The 24,268-nt window shown below is 40.0% G+C and overlaps 1 protein-coding gene across 13 annotated transcripts in view; it reads right to left on the bottom strand.

Annotated features, from left to right (window-relative positions):
• The window catches only part of CHURC1 (churchill domain containing 1), a 28,291-nt gene extending 5,524 nt beyond the window's left edge, over nucleotides 1-22,767 (bottom strand). Inside the window, exons 1-5 of one of the 13 annotated variants that reach the window (XR_003433697.1) lie at nucleotides 22,644-22,767; nucleotides 12,378-12,513; nucleotides 10,750-10,823; nucleotides 7,583-7,751; nucleotides 2,413-4,959 (exon numbers count right to left, since the gene is read on the bottom strand). Coding sequence is in view for 9 of the 13 variants with exons in the window: in XM_027111511.1 (XP_026967312.1) it covers nucleotides 4,867-4,959; nucleotides 10,750-10,823; nucleotides 12,378-12,513; nucleotides 22,644-22,763 (423 nt within the window). In the remaining 4 variants the exon portion in view is untranslated. The other 12 variants (XR_003433699.1, XR_003433698.1, XR_003433700.1 and 9 more) reach the window with 12 other exon arrangements.
• Nucleotides 22,768-24,268: the final 1,501 nt, after the last annotated feature.

Below are 24,268 nucleotides of genomic sequence, written 5' to 3'. Positions count from 1 at the left end.
GTCATACTGTTTATAACCCGCCAACACGATAGCTGTCCTGTGAGAACAGAGTTCTGCCGAATGGCTCTGAAGGACAGTGCCCCAGATTCCTCACCTAGTACAGGCATACTCAAAAGCACCACCAAGACAAGGTCCTATCATGCTCTAGAAAAGACACCAGCTGACAGGCCACTGCCCTCTCATTTTGTCCCACAAACCTCTTCTTGGAAACTTCTCATTTTGCCCTTCTTTCTTTGATCACTAGATGGAATATTTTACTTCTCTTCATTGAAGCCCTGAAGGGACAGTTCTCCAAACTGGACACACAGCTTGAGAACCCCAATGCTGAGGGATGTTCCCCGTAACTATTTTCCAAGCACTTGCATCATTTGAGAAGTAAATGTGGAATAGAGGTTAAGGGTCCCTACTGTCTGACCTTCTATTAAAGCTATGTCATCAATGGTGCTTTATTTCAAAACGGTAACCTGAGTGGTATAGTGGGACTCCCCTGGCATCCTTCTGCAGACTTCCTGCTAAATTAAGGCCATCCTTAATTTGACTCTTGAGAACTCAAGCCCTTCAAGATTCCTACTGTCAGAGCCAAGAGCTGGGGTATGGGTTTGTGGGCAGGACCAAGCATTGATGTTAGAGCAATAACTGCAGAGACAAACTGCTTCCCTGAAGAAATAAAATCAGAATTCATGTGGGATGCTAGCATGATTTGTTCATCTTTACAGTGCTATTGCCTGTTATGATGTCTAACAGCAGCGTCAGCTATCCTGGATGCTGGTATTACGGCACCGGCAACTTAGGGCCTGATATGCCAGAACAATGTGTTGGGTCTTCCCCAGGAGGCTCAAGTTGAGAGAATTATTTAGAGACTCCCAAAGGAATGGGAATTACAGTATAAGTGATTCTGCAGAGAGAGTCAGAAAGGGCCTTAGTGCTAGGAAGAGGGCTCCTCACTTGGTCAGGGAAATGCTGTTTGCTTCAGAAATGAGAAATTGTTTCCTTTTCTTTATTCCTCTTCTTGTTGGTCCCCTTTACATCCTCAGAAGTATCAGCTTATGGTCATAAACAGACACGGCAAAGCTTAATATAATCACCCACTTTCCTAGATAAACATAATCTTTTAATCAAATTTCCCTAGGGGCATTCAGGAAGTAAGAAGTCCCATAAACAAGCCTTCCCAGAAGTGCTGAGATAATGCTACTCGATTTAGAGGAGGGACAGAGGGAATCTTTCCTCTGAGGGCTCTTACAAAAAATATGGCTTGGAATAAGTGATTTAGGGGGCCAAGATACATAGACTGAAACTGATGATTATTTCCATGACTATGTTCCCACCGTTGCATCTCCTTAGTTTAAGGAACACTAAGCCAAACCCTTATTGGTGATTTCAAATCTGGTGATTTCTTATAATCACCATCACAACCATCATCCAAATTACCATACACTATACTCCCACACTGCACTAAGTACTTTCTATATGCTAGGTTATTTAATCCTCATACGGACCCTGAGGAATTTTCATCTCTATTTAAAGAGAAGGTAACTGAGCAAGACACTTTTCAAGGACAAAGGGCTAGTGAGGGGCAGAGTTGAAAGTTAAACCCAGGTCAGTCTGACTCCAAAGCTTCTACTATTAACCACAACACAATAGTGCTTCCTTCTGTCTCAGAGTTTCTGCATTAAGACTGCTGAGCTGCCTCTCCACAGCAATGTATGACCTAATGACACTTTCACTTACATTATATCATTTGATTTTAAAACTCCGTAAAGGGGGCATGATTATGTCTGTTTTTCCACTGAAGAAACCAAGGTACTGACAGAATGACTTGCCCAATGTCCCACCATGAGCAGGTGGCAAAGCTAATTTCAGACCCAGGTCTCTTGATTTCCTTTCTACCCAACCATAGCATATCTCAAATAGAGACTTGTACTACAGTCAAGAAACATACATTTTAAAACTAAGAGCCTCAAATTCAGTCAAGTAAGTTAGCTTTTCTCAGGAAACAGAAGAATGAAACCGAAAGGATTCTTGTTACACTGAAATAAAGAACAGTGAATGTATACTTATTACTGATGACTTACAAGTAACAAACCATATCTGGCTCTTCCTAGACTATATCATATGTCAATTAATTACTACTGGGAGAACCCAAGATCATTTGAGGAAGACGGAGCTAGCTAAAACAACACAACAGCAAACAGGCTGAGCTCTGAACTCCAAGAGCCTAACCAGGTCGACCCCAGACCTGTACATCATGGAGCAGGTAGAGAAAGAATGAGGTGCTAGGACAAGTTCACGTTCCCCACTACACCTACAGGTGATTTCTTCTTCTTCTTGTATCTCAGGAAGGGAAGCAAAGAAGACCAATGCCTTTGCCTGGTTCCCCTTTACTTAAACAGAGAAATATAGATGCAGTAGAACTGAGTTCAAGAGTTCTTTATTCTATTAGATCCATAAAAGAATTCTAGAAGATGATAAAGTATTGCAAAACACAGTACAATGCTGGTTTAATAATAATGAAATATATGGATAGGATCTTACGTTTAAAATTTTTGTAATATATTGTCTAAACCAGATAATTACACATTCTGCAAGAGATGAGGATATCAGGAGGGGCATATAAAATCATACTCTTGAGCTCCAAATGACTAAGTTGGAAGCATTAGCAAACTCCATGAAGGGACAATTCAGAAGCTATAATGGGCTTAGTGCTGCTATTTAAGGTAATGAAACATTTTCTCTGCTTTCTGGATTCATTTCACCAAACGATTTCCTCAGCAGGTCAGATATAGATTTGCAGAAAGTGGAAAGCATTTTCCAGGAATAAAACAACTGATCCTTAAGGAACAGCTGCCTTAACTTTTCTCAATAATAAATCTTGGTCTGACATGCCTAGATTCCTCAGAGTGCTGTCATTGATATCCTCAACCTCTTCCTAACCTTGCTAGACTCTGATACTTCACGTGTACTGAACACTATTACTGAGGACGTCACTGTACTAACTATGTAACCTGGACTAAGTTACTTCTTTGTGCCTCAGTTTCTCTGGCTCTAAAACTGGGCTAACAATAGTACCTACCCTCATGGAATTGTTAATGAGGATTAAACAACTGCTTAAAAAGGCCTTGGCACATAGTAAGTACTCAATAAACCTCAGCTGTTATCATTATTCCTGTTACAAAACAAAGCTTTTCCCTGATGTCAACAACTTTGCTCACTCAGTTCAGAATGTCTGAGATATGAATAGGAAAAAATTCTGTTTTAATGCCTGACCCTTAAGTTTTGATTTCATAATGAGAAGAACTAACTGAAACCATCTCATTCTGTCTAGAACTTTATATGCCTTCCAAAGCATTTTATATTCATTATTCATTTGGATCTTCTAACAATACTGTGAAGGAAGTATAACATCAATTTATACTAGTCCAATTTTATAGAAAGGGGACAATAAAGTCCAGAATAACACTTTGCTTAATGGTTATACTGCTAACAAATGGCAGAGGCCTAAATGCTAGGTTTTATGACACCCAAGCCAGAATTCTTTCAACTATGCAAGGTAAGATATTCTAAGATCCCTTTGGAGTAATTGAAACCATTCTATTTATATTAAATAAAGTCCACACTTTATTCAGATTTCCCTAGTTTTACCAAATGTTCTTTTTCTGGTGCAGGATCTCATCCGGGATACCACATTACACTTAATAGTCATGCTCTTTTTTGGCTGTGAGAGTTCCTCAGACTTCCTTGTCTTTGATGACCTTGACAGTTTTGAGGAGTACTGGTCAGGTATTTTCCTCAATTGGGATTCCTCTCTCAACTGGGATTTGTCTGAAGTTTTTCTCATGATTAGACTGGGGTTACGGGTTTTGGGGAGGAAGACCACAAAGGCAAAGTGTCATTCTCATCACATCATATCAAGAGTAATGCTATCAACGTGGCTCATCATCAATGATGATAATCTTGATCACCAGGCTAGTGTTTGTCAGGTTTCTCAGTGAAGTAAAAGTTAAAGTCTCTTTTCCCCCTTTCCATACTATACTCTTTGGAAGGAAGTCACTATGCAAACCCATACTTAAGGAGTGAGGAGTATCTACATATATTATTTGAAATTTTTCTGCGTGGGGGATTTGTCTATTCTCTCCAATATATGTATTTATTTATTCAGTCATTCATTTATATCAGTATGGACTCATGAATATTTATACTTTGGTTTATAATCCAATACTACTTTATTTTGTTGCTCAAACTGTTCCAACTTTCGTCTCTGGGAGCTCCTTCAGCTGGCTCTTCTGTCCCTTTGACACACTCCCAATCATTGGGATTTTTCATTTCAGCACTTCGCTTTTTTGTGGCTCAAGATGCTCCAAGCTCGTCCTGTGTATTTACTGCCCCAGTCCTAGACTCAGTCATTTCCCCAAGGAGTCCTAATTCCTTTACTGGAACCAAGATCTGGGCACTAGATGTGCTTTCCATCCTAGTTATTGTTCAGCCACATAGCTGCTAACAAAGGTGCTTCATTCTGGCTGCACTGATGTGCACTGGGAACTTTAGCAGAAAAGCTCAGCTATAGAGAACAGCAATCCCCTAAATTACTTTTTCTTTCTAACTTTTTTTTTTTTTTGGCCGTGCAACTTGATTTATGGGATCTTAGTTTCCGGACCAGGGATTGAACCCGGGTCATGGCAGTGAAAACGCCGAGTCCTAACCACTGGACAGCCAGGGAAGTCCCACTTTTTCTTTCAGAGAATAGGTAAGCCTAAGCAGAAAAAAATAATATGCAAATAATTTCCATTATAAACTAAGTTAGACAAACCATCAGGCTTGCTGTATTGTAAACCAACACCACATTGTGATTACAGAGCTGCAGAAGGATCCTTAGAATAACAGAGTCATTTGTCGGGGGTCATCAGGGAGAATACTGATCGTATCTTCAGCTTTACCACATAACAGACACAGCATGGTATACTCCTAGAACAAGATAAAGTGCACAATTACCTTGAGGAACTGGGAGAAAGATGCTTCGTAACTTTCTCTGGTAAAACCGTTCTCTGTAAATTGTCATGGATATGGTGTCTGTACATTAGATCAATTTCTTCAACACCTATAAGCAATGTCTTAGGTTTAGTCTGTGTATCCCAGAGCCTTCTGTTTATATAAATTGAATACATGCTGACGCTCTATTTACTATGTATACGAGAATGTCACCTTGGAAATGCATGGCTATTTCCTGGACTTAGAAACACACATACTGGGCTTACTTAGTGCTGCTATTTAAAGTAATGAAGCAATTTGAGTGTGGGCCCCTGAGGACAAATTCCTGTTCTTAGAGTTGTTCCTTTCTAGAATATTCAACACTAATAAGCAACAGAAATGAGTTTTAAAACAACAAAAAAGGAAAAAAATTTCCAAACCCAAACAGCTATTTTTATCTACCCCAGAAAAAATAAACAATTATGTTAAATCCATTAGTATGTCATGTCTCATATTTAGATAGCTAGTTGTCTAGAATTTGATCTATTTAAGGAGCTTTTTGTTTCTTGGGTTTAACAAATGTCCAGACTGGTGACAGAAGTTATTTTGTTTTAGGCAAAAATCCTTAGGGCAAAGTCCTGTTCTTATAGCTGTTCCTTTCTAGAATATTTAATATGGTCATAAAGTACAGAAACATATTTCTTTCAAAACTTTTACTCTAAAGCTTTTTATCTTCTTTAGGAAAACAAGCATCTATACTAAATCTATTAGTATTTCCACATCTGACTTTGAGATTGTTGGCAGCCTGGAAATTGATCAGTCAAGGCAGTTTGTGTTTCATGGGTGTCTCACTAGAGAGAGGGTCACGAAGATAAACAGTGGCTACAGTACAAAGACTCAGAACCAGGCAACTGCCTTTCCATTTCCTACTAGAGAGTTCAGCAGGGAGACCTAGTTGTAGTAGTGGAAAGACTGTTTCTTAAAGACCACATTTAATTTTTTTTTTTTTTTTTTTTTGCGGTACACGGGCCTCTCACCGTTGTGGCCCCTCCCGCGGCGGAGCACAGGCTCCAGACGCGCAGGCCCAGCAGCCACGGCGCGCAGGCCCAGCCGCTCCGCGGCACGCGGGATCCTCCAGGACCAGGGCACGAACCCGTGTCCCCTGCATCGGCAAGCGGACTCTCAACCACTGCGCCACCAGGGAAGCCCCAGAGGCCACATTTAATTTTAAAGTCTATTCTACACAAACAGTAGAAACACAGGCTATAGCTCAGCAAACAAATATGAGTCTCATGAATCAAAAACAAAATTAAAATCTACTCTCTCCAAGGTTTTACTGCTTTCAAATCCTACTTTCACCTACCAGACATTACTAGTAGGATGTCACCCTCTCACTGGAAATGAAGAAAAAAGTAATAAAGTCAAAATGGGAAAATGTGTGAAGCTAGACAACTATTTGAGTTTTCAACCAACCTATCCATTGACAAGTTTTTATTAAGTGCCTAAAGGCTCTGCAATGTGCCAGGTGCACCGGTAGACATGAGAGAAGGCAAGGACAAAGTCTGACCTTGCAAAACTTATAGTCTAACTTGGGAGAAAGGAAAAACCTAACACATGGTATAATCTGGAAAGGCTGTTAAATCAGTAAGACTGATTACACCTGTAATCTTTAATTTATAGGCAGTCTGGAATCCAAATTTCATTGTAGGTCAATTATTTGGAATTCAGAAGCAGTTTCCCACAGAGGTAATGTTGCACATGGCAGTTAGGTTCCCAGGGAAATCCAGGAAGTCTTTTAAATTTATACTGCACAAGTACTATAGAATCTAACCACATATAGCAGCGCTTCTGTGGGAAAATATGTCTAGAATTCTCACTTGGGATGCCAGGAACACAGTCTCACTTGGGATGCCAGGAATATGGTTGGATCAGGACATCCTTCACCCAAACTGATCAAGTTAGGAGAATCAGAATTCCCCCCAGTCATTCATGGAGACCTTCAAAGGCTCCATCTGGGCAAAGCCTGAGGGTAGAGATTTGGAAGGAAAGGTGGAGTGGGTGGAATCACCTTTGGGCAAGATCAGATCCTTGTTTTATGCTGAGGGTCCCATGGGCCTTTTCCCTCTATTATTACCTGCTAATTCTGACCCTTAGTCCTCTCCTTCCCTAGTCCACAGAAGAACAGGGAGCAGTCTCACAGTTTCCCTCTTGTTTCCTGAGGCAAATATATAGTCCTTTTAATGGATTTTAGGGTGATATAAAAAATATCAGATACCTGTAATCATTTATAATTTATTTTCTGTTTAAACTCTGAACTTATGTCTCTATTCCCCTCTACTCTTGCCATCAGAAAATCTTACTTTGTTTAACAATGGTTTTGTTAAAAATGAATTTGTTTAAAAACAGAATCCTTATCTTTTAGAGATTCATATTGAAATATTTACAGAAGTAGTAATATGTTTGGGATTTGCTTCAAAGTAATCCTGTGGGGAGATGTGGAAATGGTAAGGTACAAATAAAGCAAACTGAAGCTGGGTATTGGAGATTAATACACTATTCTGCCTACTTTTGATTATGTTTAAATTTCCCATAAGACATTTAAAACAAAACAAAATATTACCAATGGTGGGAATCCCATCTTGAACCTCAATGGCTGCTGGAATAAGATGGGGGCTGGAATGGGGTGGGGCTGAGGAAAGTAAGTCACAGCAGCTAAGTATGAAGAGTTCTTGGGGTCATCAGACTAAGATGGAAGTTACCAGCTGGCCAGTCACAGGAGTCGGGGCCTGCTGTAGGTACAAGAAGAGCTCAGTAAAGGGAGAAAGCAGTATGGGCTGAACTATTAAGAATAAGAAGGAGATAGAATTTAAGTTCAGCTTGAAAGAGGTAAGATTTAGTTGGCTTGAAGGTAGTGAAAGGGACACGTTAAGTCAAGGAAAAAGCACGAATAAAGACAGTGATATGGAATAGAGCAAACACATCGCATATGGAGTAGCAGAGGAGTGACAGGATGATGTGTTTCCAGAAGATTAATTTGAGGGCAGTACGCACGACTATACTGTGGGGACTGCTGCAGTAATTTAGGTTTCAGCAGTATGGTCTGTGATACGAGGGGTGGCAGTGGAGACAGACAAAAGCAAGAGAAACTAAGGAAGAAAGGAGGGCATTAGGGTTAAAGAAGGAGATCCGGGAGATATCCGATAGGTTTCATCAGGCACTGAGGGTGCGTGTGCTCAATGTCTGGGGGAGTACAGAGAAGGTTCCTAGACCAGAGACCAAAGCTCAGGGGGAAAGCAGTTAGGGAGAAACAGGAGAGGAAACCAGAGAGTAAGCAAAGGAACAGTCAAAATGATTTAAAAAGAAAGAAAAAAGTCTAGATCTATGGACCCCAGGGGAAGAAATGCTTCAAAAAGACAATGGTGGGCTTCCCTGGTGGCGCAGTGGTTGAGAGTCCGCCTGCCGATGCAGGGGACACGGGCTCGTGCCCCGGTCCGGGAAGATCCCACATGCCGCGGAGCGGCTGGGCCCGTGAGCCATGGCCGCTGAGCCTGCGCGTCCGGAGCCTGTGCTCTGCAATGGGAGAGGCATGCATACCTCAAAAAAAAAAAAAAAAAAAAGACAATGGTCATCAAAACCAGATCCAGAAGAGATATTAAGAGAGAGAAGAACTGAGGCAAGGTCACAGGATTTGGCCACCTTATACGAAATCTATGAGAGAACAGTTTTAGTAAAGTGAAAATGAAAACCAGTTTGTAGGTTGTTAGGAGGAGCACAGGGAAATAAGGGAAATAGGGTAAACAGCTACTTAAGGAAAGAAGCAAAAGGAGAGATGATCAGAGGATGAATCAAAGAGGTAGCTGAGTGAAACAAAAGGATTTTAATTTATTTCTAACAAATAAAGAAGAACTAAATATATTTAATGTAAAAATGCTTTAAATCTCACAGAGAAAAGAGGATGCTAGGAAGAGAGAAGATAACATGAGATTCCTGAGGAAATGCAGTGGGGGTAGCCATAGAGAGGAGGAAATAAAAATCTCTACTACAGGAGGGAAGGAAGAGAGTCTAAAGTTGGGGCAATGCTATGAATGGTGTGCAAAAGGAGAGTAGTGAGAAACGAGGGAAAGGGAGGCTGGCCAGCCCAGCAAGAACCTCGGGAAGGGGAGCTTGGATATTATACCATAGCTGAAGGTGAACTACGGAAAGGCCAATGAGGTAGTCTGAAAGCATTATTTTAAGAAAAATATGCTGGTGGCAGAATATAGAATATAGAATATGGGGGAGGGGGGAGTGGATGTTGGGAGAGAAAGGACTGGCAATGGAGAGTCTAGTGTAAGAGTTTTTTCCAAGAGAATTCCACATTATATAGGCATTGTGACTATAGCCATCTTCCTTTAGCTTCTTCCTACCCCAAAGGAACTTCTGGGGAGCTTTGAAAATGGCTGTGCTCAGTCATAAAGGAAAATCAGCTAGACTTTGGTCTCATGGCAGTGACACACAATGGCTCAATTAGGGTATAAACAGGAAATCTCAATATCCACTTACAGACTCTAAAAAGCTCACAGGAGCTTCAGAAACTGCTGCAAAATAGCTATAAGCACTCACTTCCTCTCATGAACGGACAGAGCTGCTTGTTTAAGCCCCCGACATGTCCATTCCCCTATTTGGCCACTATTCATTCACTGAGATCTCGATTTTGCCGTAAGTGACATCTATCATATAAGTATCTTTGAGGCATAATTTTTGGATCCTGGGGAGATGTGGTCAGGATGTTGTTAAGATGGACCACAAGATATTAGACCAGATTCTGACAGGTGACTAAGTGCCTTCTTTCACACTGAAATAAGAATGAATGAAAGTGGTTATATTATTTTATAAGATTCTGCTGTAGAAGATTTTTTTTCCCCTAATTATATAGTACCACCCAAATTTAAAGGATTAAAAAAAATTCCCTTGCCTGTTAAAACTCTTACCTCACATTTATATCCTCTGGATGAACATGTAGTTCACACTAAATAAGTAACTCAATCTGAGGGCTTGAAAGCGGAGGCAGTGAGGGACAGGTACAGGTAAGTGTGTCCTCATGCTTTCCAGTTTGCCCTTGGCTCTCCCTCACTGTCCAGCTTTTCTTCCTGGTCATTAGACCTGTGAATCTTCAGCAACTTCAGGCCTACACCAGCCTGCAGAATTCTGTAGAATTCTTCACATGCTCTCAGAATTGTATAAGGACTAATCCTTATACTACATCCGTATTCCCTATCCTTATATGGTTCAGCTTCTCTCCTCCAACCATGATACACCTATCTTGTCATTTTACTTATCAAATAATATTAAAATATCCTATTGCAATTGAGACTACAGAGTTGCTTGACTCTACAGGTCTATAAGGGAAACAAAGATAATCTCGTTAGCATGATTTCCACGCTCAGCAAGTATGGTGGCAGTGGGCAGGCCAACACTTAAAGCCAAGAATTGTGCAATCATGTAACTGGGTAGAGAAAAAAGAGGCACAATAGTAACCTCATATGAAGCCACAATGTGCTGTTCTTTACAAGCAAAATGAGATATCATTTGTAAGGCATGTGTTTTGCTTTGTGACTGTTGTGAAGATAGGTTTGAACAGATCCACCCACATCTGAAGTGTCTCTCAACTTACACAAGTGGAAGACAGGGATGGTCTCCTCTAAGATTCACTAGTACTTCATTTATGAAGACTATACCTAGATTTTTCAAGGGTACTCTTATTGTTCCCCTCCCCCCACAATAACATACCCACATTTATACATTTACCTGAAATTCATCCATGATACTGAACGTATACTCATGCCTGGCTATTACATGATGACAATTCCTACAAAGATCTGCTGAAACAGAGAAAGACTTAATTAAGTCTTAGAAGATGCCCTAAGACAGTAAAATTTCTAGTCTTAGCATGGTATTGCTTTGAAAGAATCTTAACTCTGTCATATTTAACACAGCAGGAAACCCATTATAATATCTACCTTGATAAAAAATCCAGACTCTGTCACACAGCAACACTATATAATTAAGAGCCTGAACTCAGAGACTTAATGTGCATATATTCATTCCTATTGAAAGCTCTCTAAGGTAATCAATTAACTGATATGTAAGTGTGTTTTTGAAACTAGCTGGACCTTTCTAACTATGTATGAGCTCTTATTCTCAGGAATGATAGAAATTGTGCTACTAACCAATCATAAACAAAAAGCTAACACTAGATGTTAAACTGAATTTAGCAGTAACAAAAGGCTCTAGTAAAAACAATACAGTAATAATAACTATGATACATTGAGTGCTTAATGTGTGCCAGATACTGTTTTAAATACTTTGTAACTGTTTATTCACTTAATGTTTTCAGAAACCCAATGAGGTAGATACTACTGTTATCATGTTTGTAGGGATAAGGAAACAAAGGCACACTATGGATAAGAACTAGGAAGACCACAGCTGAGCTACAAAGTGCTGGAATCAGAATTCAAACCCAAGCTTTCTTGCTCCAGAGCCCTTGCTTTTGACCACTATCCTCTACTACCTGGAAAAAAATAGAGTTTAAAGGGGTACATGATACAGGAAAGAAAAAGATTCTTCTAATTTAGAACATTTTTCCATAGTCTGACTCTATTCTAAAGGCTTAGTGTCTTTCGCACCTTTCTTTCAAAATATCATTATTTGCACATTTAATCCTCATATAGTCAGAACATACCGAAAAATCAGGAGACAAGCAAAAAGCAAATGTGAACAATTTAAATAGTTGCCATAAGATCTGGGCACGAAAGTGCACATATACTTAATTTACTTGTAGAGATTCTTAGTGCCAACCTCAGAACTTATTTATTTTTATTATAGTTATTTGATTTCCTAGTATCAAGGATAAGGAATAGCATATGAAGGTAGCATAATTAATACTTACAGTAGCAAAAGAAAGAAACTATAAACTGACAGTAACAAAAGAGACAAAAGCTATAAAAGCAGAAACAAGACTAAAAAAACCATAGCATCCCAGAACCATTTAGTATAAGGGCAAACAGCCCTAAACACTTTAATAGCTGTTGGAGCACATCACTGTATTATATTATAGTAGAAAGTGAAAATTCACATGGAAGACCCTAAGTTAAAAAAAAAGTCCCTATATCTTGTTTCAGAAGACACAGTCTTTAAAGATAAACAAAAGAAAATTGGTGCCTGAATCATAAGCTTCAGTTATCTGCAAAAGTCATTTATGTGGAATATCTGATGATGCTACATAAATGAGATGTTACCAACATTTTCCTCTTAAAAAACTAACTAGTGATTTTGTGTTGCAATATGATAGTGAAACAGGCCTCATAAGACTGCGCAACCTAACTCCCAAAAGCTGATACCTGCTAACGGGCTCAGATGGAAAAAAGTCTACTTACGATCATAGGTAACTATTTCTTCTCCATCTTCCTCTTTCAAAGATTTGTTTGTGATCAGCATAAAGTCCCGCTTACTGCACACTGCACAGCCTATAAAGTTCAGCAAGAAAGATCCATTCTCCAGGCAGATGTTACCCTAAAATAAGAAAAACAGAATTTAATTTTCTTTTTTGAGGGGATTTTAATTTTCTTATATTTCAAAATCCTTGGTGAAAATGATTAATAGACTTACAGTCTCTAAAGACAAAAAACATGGCCAGAATTTACTTGCTTGAAGTGTACACCAAGTAATTTTTGAAATTACTAGCTTTCCTCTAGAAGTGTTATTCATAGTAAATAAAACTGAAGAAGTGTTAGAGCTTAGGACTGCAACTGTGTTTAAGAGGACTAAATGCAAATGGATATTTAGAAACAACTTAATGAAGTCTTAATACAACATGTGAAAAGGAAAAATCAGAAAAATCTAATAGCCAACACTATTAAATGAGGTATCATATTATAAAGCTAGAATGAAAATTCAATCAAAATGGAAACACCGAGCCAATGATAAAAATGATCTTATCCACTGTGATGCTCAGTTGACTGTTGAAACAGCATTTTTTCAAGCCTTAAAAATACCACAAAATAAAGAGAAATAAACTCTCAGCTCTATAGATGTCAGTCACTAGGAGATGCGTGATTCAGGCAGAAAAGGTAAGTTCCGCAATTCATCAGATTGACACCATGGCACTTAAAAGAGAAAGGGTTTTACTTGTCACTAAGAAACTGTAAACAACATATACTCCTGGCTCAAGGGAGGTCTTTGCTAAAGGCTTACTAATAATTGTTCAGAACTTAAAGTCACTTCATAAACTACCTAGTTCTACTCATTTCTTTATTTTTTAATTTTTATTTTATATTGGCGTATAGTTGATTAACAATGTTGTGTTAGTTTCAGGTGTACAGCAAAGTGATTCAGTTATACATGTATCTATTCTTTTTCAAGTTCTTTTCCCATTTAGGTTATTACAGAATGTTATTTCTTTTTTGAAAATTAAAGTATAGTTGACTTAAAATATTATAATTAGTTTCAGGCATGCAACATACTGATTCAATATTTTTGTAGATTACACTCCATATAAAGTTATTATATAATATGGGTTATATTCCTTCTGCTGTACATTACATCCTTGTAACTTATTCATTTTATACCTAGTAGTTTGTACCTCTTCATCTCCTTTACGTCCTCCCACCCCTCTCCCCGCTGGTAACCACTACTTTGTTCCACGAATCTGTGAGTTTCTGTTTTGTTTTGTTCATTCGTTTGAATAAACAAATTTATTTATCTATTTTAATATTTATTTATTTATTTAAATATTTATTTATTTTGGTTGCACCGGGTCTTAGTTGAGGCACATAGGATCTTCATTGCGCCATGTGGGATCTTTAGTTGTGGCATGTGGGCTTCTTAGCGGCAGCATGTGGACTCTTAGTTGTGGCATGTATGTGGGATCGCCAACCAGGCATGGAGCCCAGGCCCCCTGTATTGGCAGTGTGGAGTCTTACCCACTGGGCCACCAGGGAAGCCCCTGCTTGATTTTTTAGATTTCACATATAAGTGAAAACATACAGTATCTGTCCTTCTCTGACTTATTTTGCTAAGCACAGTACTCTCCAGGTCCATCCATGTTGTCACAAATGGCAAAATTTCATTCCTTTTTATGGCTGAGTAATATATATTGTATATATATACTACATCTTCTTTATCCATTCATCTGTGATGGACACTTAGGTTGCTTCCACATCTTGGTTATTGTAAATGATGCTGCTATGAATACTGGGGTGCATATATCTTTTTGAATTAGTGTTTCCATTTTCTTCGGATATATACCCAGGAGTGGACCTGCTGGATAATACTGTAGTTGTATTTTTAATTTTTTGAGGACCCTCCACACTGTTTTCCATAGTGGCTGTACCAATTTACATTCTCACCAACAGTGTACTGGGGTTCCTTTTCTTCACGTCCTCGCCAACACTTTATTTTTTAAGTGGCATGGGTCACATCTAGGCTTCCACCATGCTTCTATCAGCCAGACTTGCATTTAATTAAATTAAATGAATTAATTTATTGGTCGCACCACACGGCATATGGGATCTTAGTTCTCAGACCAGGGATTGAACCCATGTCCCCTGCAGTGGAAGCATGGAGTCTTAACCACCGGACAGCCAGGGAAGTCCCACCAACACTTATTATTTGTTGTCTTTTTGATAATAGCCATTCTGACAGGTGTGATGCGATTTGCATTTCCCTGATGATTAGTGATGTTGAGCATCTTTTCATGTGCCTGTTGGCCATGCCTTTCTTTGGAAAAATCCCGATTTAGGTCCTCTACCAATTTTTTTTTTTTTTCGGTACGCGGGCCTCTCACTGTTGTGGCCTCTCCCGTTGCGGAGCACAGGCTCCGGACGCGCAGGCCCAGCGGCCATGGCTCACGGGCCCAGCCGCTCCGCGGCACGTGGGATCCTCCCAGACCGGGGCACGAACCCACGTCCCCTGCATCGGCAGGCGGACCCTCAACCATTGCGCCACCAGGGAAGCCCCTATTTTTTTTTTTTTTTGATAGTAGTTCAACCTCATTTCTGACCAACAAAAAAACAGGTATTTTTAATAGTTAATGTGACTAAAAACCATTCAAACTAATGCATTTCTCCAATGCAGCTATGTGCCTGATACTGTGCAAAGCATGGTGGAGGATTCCGAGGACTGCAGGATGAGTCACAGACGTTTCTACCTTCAAGGAGCTTATGAAGTATGAGGGATTTAAGACCCATCTTAACCAATGCCACAGTGGAGCCTTCCTGGATTCCCAGCACCACCATTAACTAAGTGCCTTCGTAGTGCTATGTATTAAGAGGTTAACTCTGGTGGGGGGAAATCAAACTAACTATGCAGTCTGGAGATACTAAAACATAGGCACATCAACATAACTACTAAAAGGGAAAAAAAGCCTTGGGATTAAAGTATAAATTTCCAGCTATTAAGAACAAGTGCTTTGATTTTTTTAAAAAATAAACTTTACTGAGGTATAATTTACACACAATAAAATCCACACATTGTAAGGGTATACATGAAAGAATTTTAACAAGTGTATATACCAATGTAATCACTACCCCAATCAAGATGCAAAAATTTCTGTCTTCCCAGGAAGTCCTTCCTGCTTTGCAGTCTATCTCCAACCCCTATCTCACCTCAGGCACCCACTGACCTGATTTCTATCTCCAGAGATTAGTTTTGCCTGTTCTAAAGTTTTATATAAATAGAATCATACAGTATACTCTTTTACACCCAGCTTCTTTTGCCTAAAATGATGTCCACGTTAATTATCTATGTTGTTGTATGTATTGGTAGTTCATTGCTTTTTTAATGCCAGGTAGTATCCCATTGCATGGATCGATCTGTTGATAGACATTTGGGTTCTTCCCAGTTTTTGGTTGTTATGAATAAAGTAGCTATGAAGATTCATGTATAAGTCTTGTGTAGACATATGCCTTTCTCTTGAGTAAATATCTAGAAGTGGAATTGCTGAGTCATACAGTAAAAATATGGTATATATATAAACTTTATAAGAAACTGCCAATTAGTTTCCATTTTCTATTCCCACCAGCAATGTGTGAGTTCCAGATTTCCCACATTCTCATCAACACTAGGTATTATGTCTTTTTTATTTTAGCCATTCTAATGATGTAAAGTGGTGTCTCATTGTAGTTTTAATTTATATTTCCCTGATGACTAGTGATGTTGAGCATCTTTTCATGGTGCTTATTAATATATCTTATTTTGTGAAATATCTATTCAAGTCTTTTGCCCATTTTTTGAAAAGTTAAATTGTTTATCCTCTTATTGAGTTATAAAAGTTCTTCATGTATCTTAGATACAAACCCTTTGTCAGATATATGTATTACAAATTACAGGCTTAACTGTTCTGCGGCATGTGGGATCTTCCCAGATGAGGACTTGAACCCATGTCCCCTGCACCAGCAGGCGGACTCCCAACCACTGCACCACCAGGGAAGCCCTGGTTTGCCATTTTTTAAATGGTGTCTCTTGAAGAACAAACAGTTTTGATTTTTATGAAGTCCAGTTTATTAAATTTCTTTCATTGTTTGTGCTTGTATTCTAAAACATCTTGCCTACCCCAAGATTGCAAAGATTTTCTCCTTTGTTTTCTTCTAGAAATTTTATAGTTTTAGCTGGTAGGTTTAAGTTTATGATCCATTTTGAAATAACTTTTATATATGGTCTGAGGTAAGGATCAAGTTTCATTTATTTCTATATGAATATCCAGTTGTTCCATCAGCATTTGTTGAAAAGACTATCCTTTCCCCATTGCATTACATTGGCAACTCCGTGGAAAACTCAAATCATCCTATATATGTGGGCCTACTTTTGACTATTCTTTTCCCTTGATTTATATGTCTATCTTTTGCACTGATCTCACACTCTTTTGATTATTGTAGCTTTATAATAAGTTTTTAAATTAGGTAGTTTACGTCCTATAATTTGGCTAGTCTAGGTTCTTTTCATTTCCATATAAATCTTAGAATCAGCTTATAACTTTTACAAAAAAGCCTGCTGGGGCTTCCCTGGTGGCGCAGTGGTTGAGAGTCTGCCTGCCGATGCAGGGGATGCGGGTTCGTGCCCCGGTCCAGGAAGACCCCACATGCAGCGGAGCGGCTAGGCCCGTGAGCCATGGCCGCTGGGCCTGCGTGTCCGGAGCCTGTGCTCTGCAACGGGAGAGGCCACAGCAGTGAGAGGCCCACGTACCGAAAAAAAAAACAAAAAAAAAAACAAAAAAAAAAGCCTGCTGGGTTTGTTTTTTGTAATTTATTTATTTGTCTATTTTTGGCTGCACTGGGTCTTCGTTGCTGCGCGTGGGCTCTTCGTTGCGGCGCGTGGGCTACTCTTCGTTGCAGTGGCTTCTCTTGTTGCATAGCACGAGCTCTAGGCGCGCAGGCTTCAGTAGCTGTGGCACACAGGCTCAGTAGTTGTGGCTCACAGGCTCTAGAGCACAGGCTCAGTAGTTGTGGCGCATGGGCTTAGTTGCTCTGCGGCATGTGGGATCTCCCCGGACCAGGGCTTGAACCCGTGTCGCCTGCATTGGCAGGCAGATTCTTAACCACTGCACCACCAGGGAAGCCCTCCTGCTGGGGTTTGAACTGGGACTGCCTTGAATCTATAAAAGCTGACTGCCAAAGACTCCAAGATATTAAGTAATTTTTTAAAAAGTCTTAAAAGAATAAAGATCTAAATACCATTTTCAAATAAACAGAACTCTGAACAGAACTGCACACATAAACACAGGTACCTTATACAATATGGTCTAACCTCTGTAATCTGACTATATAAGCAGGCAGAATGTAAACTCTAAACACTGAGGGAAGAGAAAAGGGATCTATGTATCAGTTGTGAGGTAGGGAAATAAATTCTTGAAATGGCAAATCCAAGTACAGTAAATAAGAAACTGATGGGGCTTTCTCTAAGGGACTTGGTCATTTGAACGTGAGGATAACTTTCATCAGTGACGCATGATTCTTTTATTAGATGAAACAAGATTATTAATGTCCAGATTTGGGAAAGTAAATTAAAGCATACAATATTCAGAGAAGCTTTTGAGGCTCTCACAATGGGAGGAAAAAGAAGAAAAAAATCTAAATTCCACAGTAATAACAGTAAACTATAACAGTTTCGAGAAAACAGGAAAAAAGACAAACATTAAATATCCTTAGAAAATGTGATTCAGCTAAATCCTGGTTGAGGATCTATAAAGGTATACAAATGTGCAAGAAGAAATGGTTGAGGGACTTCCCTGGTAGTTCAGTGGTTAAGAATCCGCCTGCCAATGCAGGGGACACGAGTTCAAACCCTGGTCCAGGAAGATCCCACATGCCGCGGAGCAACAAAGTCCGTGTGCCACAACTACTGAAGCCTGCGTGCCTAGAACCCGTTCTCCACAACGAGAAGTCACCGCAATGAGAAGCCGTGTACCGCAACGAAGAGTAGCCCCCGCTCGCTGCAACTAGAGAAAGCCCACGCACAGCAACGAGGATCCAATGCAGTCAAAAATAACTAACTAAATAAATTTATTTAAAAAAAAAAAGAAATGGTTGAATACTATGATGATAATTAGTATGAAAGTATATTATGATAAATTCTTACAAATTTGAGAAATCCGCAACTATACTGACAATGATTGGGCCAATTTGCTTCTTCCAAAAAACTATTATTTCAGATGGTATAACTTAACAGTGCATACGTTTTGTCAGGGAGTACTTAAAATTGAAAATAGAAAATACAGTTTTTAAAGAACCAAATTCTAGTTTTGCTAATTTTCTCTATTGTTTTTCTATTTCCTATTTCATAATTTCTACTCTAGTCTTTATTATTTCCTTTCTTCTGCACGCTTTGGGTTTAGTCTGCTCTTGTCTTTTTCACTGACTTAAAGTGGAAAGTTAGGTTATTGATTCCAGATTTTTTCTTTTAATATAGTCATTTTAAAATGCATCATTTTAAAGCATCCATTTCCATACAATTGTTTTACCAATTATATATCAGACTCAGCATTTAATTAAATATGGTTTAATGCTAAGCAACAATTTGAGTACGTGAACTTTTGTAGTTTAATTTTAAGTGAGGTATATAAAACATAATTTCTAATTTAAACATAACTAATTTACACTGATTACGTCCTTCTGATTAACCTAAATTTAAGCTATATTTCTGTATTGCTGCTGAATTACTAATACTTTTAAAGCTGAAACTTGAACTATATGAAATATAGGTTTCATTTCCAGTTTGATGTGGAAATGTTTTATTACAATTTTGGGCCTGATCAGTTATTTTAGAAAATGCAGTCTAGTTCCAACTGGTTTGCTAAATGCTTTTCTGAATGAAAAAAAAGTTTGGTTCACAGTTGAGTAAAAAAATTTGAGTTCAGAAAATTAGTATGGTTCATTTTCAATCTGATTCATGCTTGAGTTCAAGTTCTTGGCGTAATTTTACAAGCAAGTGGGCCAGAGCTCTGTTAGAAATTTTCTAGCCTGTGGAAAACATCCACCACAAAACTCCAGAAATTTTATGAAACCAAAGATAAATAATCAAACATTTATTACCTCCTCATTCTGCATTTAGACCTACCCAACATGCTAATCCATTATGTTCCTCTGCCAAACTTTCTGAATGAGTGGACTATACTTGCTACCACCACCTGAGTACCTTTTCCTTTGCTAGGCTTAAGTAGAGTGGCTTCTGCTCTTACCGCCCTTAAAAATATCTCATGACTTAAAAAAGTCCCAGAGTTGGAAGGATCCTTGAGATTTCAAGTAGTCATTTAGTCTCTATGGAACAACAGGAAGAGAGTTCAATTCCTCTAAGGTTACCCATTCTATTAAAAAAAAAAAAACCTGTTAGAAAATTCTTTATTCTGATTTAAAGTCTACAACCCCCTAACATCCACCCACTAATTATTTCTAAATCTGCCTTCTGAAATTTCAAAGAAAAGCTCAATTCTTCCTCATGACAGCCCTTTATTTCTTTGAGAACAGAATAAAATCAGAGAAAACTGCTTCAGGTACTTTCCTGGTTTTCCAGTCACCTCAGTGCTTTTCTCTACTCTTCTTCCTATACTTTTATTTTCATTTCCTAAATTAATTTATTCCCTGAAGCTCAGTTCTTGATTCTGGTTGATTCTGTACATTCTTTTCCTAAGAGAACAAATTATTTCTATTTTGACTCCTTTATTTGGCTGATTCATCTGTTTGAATCTCTTACCCAAACTGCCATCCTATATTTTCACTTGACTCCTGGGATGTTACACTCTCAACCTCGGATTAAACATGATAAAAAAAAAATCTGATCATTTGCTCCCCCAATTTTGGTTCTCCCTCCCTCCCAGATGGCTCCAATTTCTGTAATACTTCCAAATTTCCCAGCTGCCTAGATTGAAAACCCTTAGATCATCGTCAGCTCTTCTTTTCTTCCTTCCTACATTAAATTGGTTGAATCCTGTTAATTCTTTCTTTGAAATGAGGACTTGTACTTCCCTAGTGGTGCAGTGGTTAAGAATCCACCTGCCAATGCAAGGGACACGGGTTCAAGCCCTGGTCCGGGAAGATTCCACATGCCACAACTACTGAGCCTGTGCTCTAGAGCCCTTGAGCCACAGCTACTGAGCCCGCGTGCTGCAACTACCGAAGCCCACGCTCCTAGAGCCCCTGCTCCGCAACACAAGCCACCCTAATGAGAAGCCCGCACACCGCAAGGAAGAGTAGTCCCTGCTCGACGTAAGACGCAACTAGATAAAGCCCCGGCAGAGCAACAAAAACCCAACGCAGCAATCAATCAATCAATAAATGAGGTCTTCATCATCTCATGCCTATACTACTGTTGCTATTTGGTTCCCCAAATGCTCTGTAGGGCTGTCCTTTTACATTTCCCCCCATCCCATCATCTTAACATACAACCATAAGATTCACTTTCCTAAATAGCAGATTTCAGAATCATTTCCCTATTCAATTTTTTTGTATAGTTGCCCAATGTCTAAACTTCTCAATATAATTTTTGTCTTTTGATTAGCTCAACTCTTAAAAATCCAACCTAACATCCTTTTTTTTTGGCCACACCGCAGCATGTGGGATCCTAGTTCTCCGACCTGGGATCAAACCTGTTACCCCAGCAGTGGAAGCATGGAGCCAGGGAATTCCCCAACCTAATATCTTTAACACTATCCACAGCAAACATCTCCCTCATGGTACCTATAATGTGCAGTTTTTGTTACTGCATTCACAAAAATCTCTTTTTAAACTTAAAAAAAAAAAGTATGAAAAAGAACACAACACAGAAATGTGAAACATAAAGTACAGCATAATGCCTCTACCTATTAAATATCAGTAGTACCCCAGTGTGACAACCAAAAATGCCTCCAGATATTGTCAAATGTCCCTTGGGAGGCAAAACCACTCCCAGTTGAGCGCCACTGCTCCATTCACTTTCATTACTCATTCACTCATGGTGTTCCATTCTATGGCTATATCACATTTTTCCAGTCTACTACCACAAACAATGCTGTTATGAACATTCTTATACCAGTCTCCAGGAACACACTAGGCACATGCATTTATCTGTCTAAAATGGGAACTGCTGGGTCATTCAGCAGGCATATCTTTAACTTTTTTTTCTTTTTTCTGATAATGCTAGACCTTTTTCAAAGAGGTTGTACCATATGAGTGCTCATGTTGTTATAAAACCTTCCCAAAAGACTAAGTATTATTCAAAATATTAAGAGACAGGACCAACTACAAAGATTTTCTACCTCCCAACCAATATGAGAATCCTTGTTCTTGTTATTTTCCCCCAGCATCAGCTCCTCCTTTCCTTTTCTACCCTAGTCACACCTACCCTTCAAGTCCCAACTGAAGTCCACCTTTCTGTTGGGAGAACAGCGCTATCCTCTATTGCTCTCCCCTTTCCCTAAACCGGAATAGCATTAATGGACCGTACTAGTCATTTTTTGTTAATCACGTGCTCCCGTAAAATGTAAGCTCTTTGGCAGCACGGAAGCTGCCTTTTATTTCTTCTTGGGTATCCCTTTCTGGCCTGGCAAAGTAATCTAGTTACACGCATACAAACGTTCAGTAAGTATATCTTGAATGAATGAGAGTAAACAAACTTCTCAATCTCCTGAGCTTGAAAGGAACAGAGATTTAAAAGAAAGTAACAGCCTGGAAACCTGAGTTCTAGTTTTGGCTCTCACACAAACTAGAATGTGCACTTCGCCAAGTGACTTCCCCTCTCTAGGCATTAGTTTCATCTGCAAAATTGGGTTAGAATAGATGACCTAAGAGGTCCCTTCCAGCGCTAGAATTCAGGAAGAGCACTGAACGTTATCAAATGAAGCTTGAGGATGAGACCAGGGTAGAGATGGGGGTGTCCCTCTGTTGTCGACTGGGTTGCTGGTGGTGGTAGGGTTTCATTTGTTTTCCCCTTGGAGCTCAAGAGAAATGGGGTGACGGCTGCTATCAGTCGCCAGAGCGGGGATCAGCAGGAACCGACGGCTGCAGGCCATCCCCGCTGTCAAGTGCCTACATACAGCTGCCGCGTCACTGGATGGGGCGGAGCGGCTGAGTCCGCCCCGCGCCCGGCCTCCCATGAAGGCCGGCCGGGGATATGAGAAGCCTCAGGGGCGGCCATGGGCCAAAGGAGAGGGAAGTTCTCGGCGCCCACTCGCTCACCCGGTTGGGATACTCCTTCTCCACACAGTCCCCACACATCGCGACGCAGTTAACGGGGAAGTTCCTTCGCTGCTTCCGGGAAGAGGAAACCTCGCGAGAGCTCAGAGAAAGTCGCCGCATGCGCCCAGAGTACTCACCCTGGAGTGTTGGGTCTTAGGAGCTAATTCCAAGTCTCCGCCCCTTAGCAACTATTGTTAGGGCTGGGTCTGGTCTCCCAGACAACAACCGACAGCAAAGGGTAGGACTTTAGAAACCTTCCGAGAGAGAGGAAGGGACCGTGGACCACATGGCAGGAAGGGGAAAGGGATCTTGGACGGAGCAAAGTTCCAATAGGCGCCTTCCTGAGTCTAGGCTGACAGAAAGCCAAGTCACAATACACAAGAAAGGGAATTGTTTTTTGCTGCTTCAGCTTACTCCATATATAAAGCTGAAATTACAATTTGGGTACCTTTCCGTACCATTTCTTAGGGCAGTGGGAGTGATAGTTCAGATCTTGGCAGGGGAATAAGCAATAAATGAAGTGTTTGGGAAGAGGCACTTATAGTTCTGCAGAGAATCTCGTGAAAACACAAAATGTTAATAATAAATGACCATTCCAGAGTCCTCTGGAGGACAAAGCAATGGGAAACGTGTTTCTATCTCTCTATGTGTCTTCCTTTTCAGATGAGGAAACCAAGGAAACAGTGGTTAAAGGTCTTGTCTAGGGTAACAAAATTACTCAGTAGTCAGCCAGAACTAGACTCGGTTCCTACCCTGGGCTCAGCACCTTTTTAATACAGTAGCCAGTAGCCACGTGTGGCTATGAAGCACTTTTTTTTTTTTTTTTTTTTGCGGTATGCTGCTGTGGCCTCTCCCATGCGGAGCACAGGCTCCGGACGCGCAGGCTCAGCGGCCATGGCTCGCGGGTCCGGCTGCTCCGCGGCATGTGGGATCTTCCCAGACCGGGGCACGAACCCGTGTCCCCTGCATCGGCAGGTGGACTCTCAACCACTGCGCCACCAGGGAGGCCCTATGACGCACTTTTAATGTGGCAGACTGAACTGAGATGTGTTGTAAGTACATCCTGCACACTAGATTTGGAAGACAGTATAAACAAGGTAAACTATTTCATTAGTAATTTTTATATTGATACATGTTGAAATAATTGTGCTAAAATATATTATTAAAATTAATTTCACCTGTTTCCTTTCTTTAATCTGGCTACCAGAAAATTGAAAATTACACAAATTATATTTCTACTGGATGGGGCTGGTCTATGCAGTTCTCTCTTGATCCACTTTTAAATGTGTCATAATTATTCCAGCAACTTTATTTAATTTTAATTAATTTATTTTTGGCTGTGTTGGTTTTTCTCTAGCTGCGGCGAGCAGGGCCTACTCTTTGTTGCAGTGTGTGGGCTTCTCATTGCAGTGGCTTCTCTTGTTGCGGAGCACGGGCTCTAGGTGCACAGGCTTCAGTAGTTGTGGTGTGCAGGCTCAGTTGTTGTGGCTCACGGGCTCTAGAGTGCAGGCTCAGTAGTTGTGGCGCATGGGCTTGCTCTGCATGTGGGATCCTCCCAGACCAGGGATTGAACCCTTGTCCCCTGCATTGGCAGGCGGACTCCCAACCACTGCACCACCAAGGAA

This window comes from Aethalodelphis obliquidens, unplaced genomic scaffold (genome assembly GCF_003676395.1).
Source record: "Aethalodelphis obliquidens isolate GAN/ISIS:26980383/991018 unplaced genomic scaffold, ASM367639v1 scaffold10, whole genome shotgun sequence".
Classification (NCBI taxonomy): domain Eukaryota; kingdom Metazoa; phylum Chordata; class Mammalia; order Artiodactyla; family Delphinidae; genus Aethalodelphis; species Aethalodelphis obliquidens.
Note: the sequence above shows the minus strand (reverse complement) of the source record. Positions and strands in the feature narration are given on the sequence as shown.